The 2398-nt window shown below is 42.8% G+C and overlaps 1 protein-coding gene across 1 annotated transcript; it reads right to left on the reverse strand.

Moving 5' to 3' along the window:
- Positions 1–250: 250 nt before the first annotated feature.
- Positions 251–2398, reverse strand: LOC103439114 (glyoxylate/hydroxypyruvate reductase HPR3-like). The gene is made up of 3 exons (XM_008377667.4): positions 1716–2398; positions 567–1109; positions 251–471 (listed from the first exon to the last, which is right to left on the reverse strand). Exons 1-2 carry the CDS (start codon positions 2169–2171, stop codon positions 585–587), a joined length of 981 nt encoding a protein of 326 aa, XP_008375889.1. The 5' UTR covers positions 2172–2398; the 3' UTR covers positions 251–471; positions 567–584.

The following is a 2398-nucleotide window of genomic DNA, read 5'->3' on the forward strand; positions in this document are numbered from 1 at the left end:
ACATTTCGTCCTTAAGACAAGTTTACGCCCCACCACTCATGGTTGATAAGCGTTTGTCTCCTAAGATACAACGACCACGTCTTTGTAATAGTAGCACTCCAAATCACAAGGCTCCATGAATCACGGGGCTTCCCTATTTATAGAAGTTGAGATACCACTTTGGAAAGCATGTGACTATTTATGAAGAGTCAAAAGTTGCAACTCTTCATTTGAATACACACCTCTTTCTATCAAAGGACACCACTTCTAATTTCCATTCAATTAATAAATTTAATATTATAATTTAAATTTTCCAACATTCACAAGGCATGTAATCGGATTGAGAATCTAACAATCAATCCGTCATTATTATCTTGTCACCTTATTCGTTGCAAATCATATAACTCCGCAAACAAATACAAATAGCAATATGACACTTCTTCCTCCTCCTCTTCTCTCGTTGCCTTATTCATTGTATCAACTATCTGTACCCTACATCCAGTCAGCAAAGTGTTCGTACCAACTTAGTAGCAAAAAAAACAAATGGATTGCAAGCAAGTTGGTACACAAAATATGAAAGCACTAACCTGCGAACAGAAAGCTATTCAATAATTCACCACTTCGGAAAGCAATGGTTTATTTGAGAAGAATGCCTCCAAATTCGCCATTGCTAGATCAGTCACATCCGTGAAACAGTCTGCTGTCAAGACAGCTTTATGCGGCGACAAAACAACATTATCTAGTTCAAAGAGCTCTTTCGGAACTTGAGGCTCATTCTCAAACACATCCAAGCCTGCACCTTTGATCTCTCCTTGCACCAAACACTGGACCATTTCCTTCTCATCGATAATAGCTCCACGCCCTACATTAACAATCACTCCCTCTCTTCCCAACGCCAACAAGACTTTCTTGTTAATCATGTGGCGGGTTTGAGCAGTCAACGCGCAGCAAATGACAAGAACATCGCTGTTAGCCGCAAGTTCACAAACATCGGAATAGAAAGGGTAAGAAACAGAGGGTTTTTCCTTCCTTGAGTTGTACAAGATTTTGCAGTCAAATGCCTCAAGTCTTTTAGCAACTTGTAGGCCAATATGTCCCAATCCAACTATACCAACTCGCTTCCCTCCTACCTGAAATTTCCAGTCATCAAAACCACTTTAAAACGCTACCACAAAGAAAGAGAGAAGAAGATGGATTCATAGTTCAAGTATCTATATGCAAATTTCAATAGATAACATAATTATAAAGTTGTAAAGAACTGCTCCTCCGAACTCTGTTCATTTGTTATCGAAAATCTGTAGACTGTAGCAATCCTTGACCATAATTCAAGACTCTACACAAGATATAATAGCCCCCACTATATTACAACCAATGATTTGACATGATAAGGGGAGGAGAACTAAATTCAATTTCAGGCTCTCGACCAAAAAATTTCTAGAATGCACCGGTGTATAGGATTCACTGCTTCAATTGAGAGCGGAATTTGCGTGCTCTAATCTAAATATTTCAGTCTAGCGGCTCTAGCCAGCCGGTGATAAAATTAGAAGAACTAAAAGCAAATAAAAACCAATCAACAAAATCCCTATTTCGACAATCTTTAATTTTCACATCACATCACCAAATAAAGAGTATGACTATATCGATTAATCTAAATATTTCCCAAAGCACCAAAAAAAATTCCGCCTATTAAACTTCACATATACAAAATAACTACAAGTAAGCCAAGACGTGATGACCTTAGAACCGAGAACAAAATCTCCTCCGCTAACCCAAAACCCATCTCGGACATACCGATTCGCAGCGGAAATCTTCCTCATGACGTCCAGAAACAACCCCACAGCCATGTCAGCGACATCGCCAGCGAAGATTGGAGAGGAATTGGCAATGCGCACGCCGCGGGCTCGACACGCAGCCAAATCAACGCGGTCGAGGCCTGCGCTGATGGTGATTAGGAGCTTCAAGGAGGGGAGTAATTGGAGAAGCTGGGCGGTGATGGGGGTTTCTTTGGGGAAAGAGAGGAGGACCTGGGAGGAGGTAGCGTGGGACTGGAGGAACTGGGCCTGAGGGAGAGGGGAGTCCCAGGCTTTGAGGAAGTGGAACTTGTGAGAGGCTTTGGACTCCAGGGCAGTGAAGCAGTGGCTTGGGAGAAGAAGCAGGACTTGATGGGGTTGGGTGGGATTATCTTGTGCCATTGGAGTGAATAGGACGACGGCGACAGCAGAGTGGAAGCGATGGATTCTGAGTTCTCCGAGATCCGAAACTAGCAGACGATACGACTTTGGGTTGCGTAGTGTGTGCGATGTTGGCGACGCGAGCAGAGAGAGGAGAGGGAGGATGCGACCCAGAGAGAAGGCAAGAAGACGAAGACTCTCTAACGAAGGAAATAATCCACGCGAGTCGGGTTTATCCCATTAAACTT

Source organism: Malus domestica, chromosome 07 (assembly GCF_042453785.1).
Source record: "Malus domestica chromosome 07, GDT2T_hap1".
Classification (NCBI taxonomy): Eukaryota; Viridiplantae; Streptophyta; class Magnoliopsida; order Rosales; family Rosaceae; genus Malus; species Malus domestica.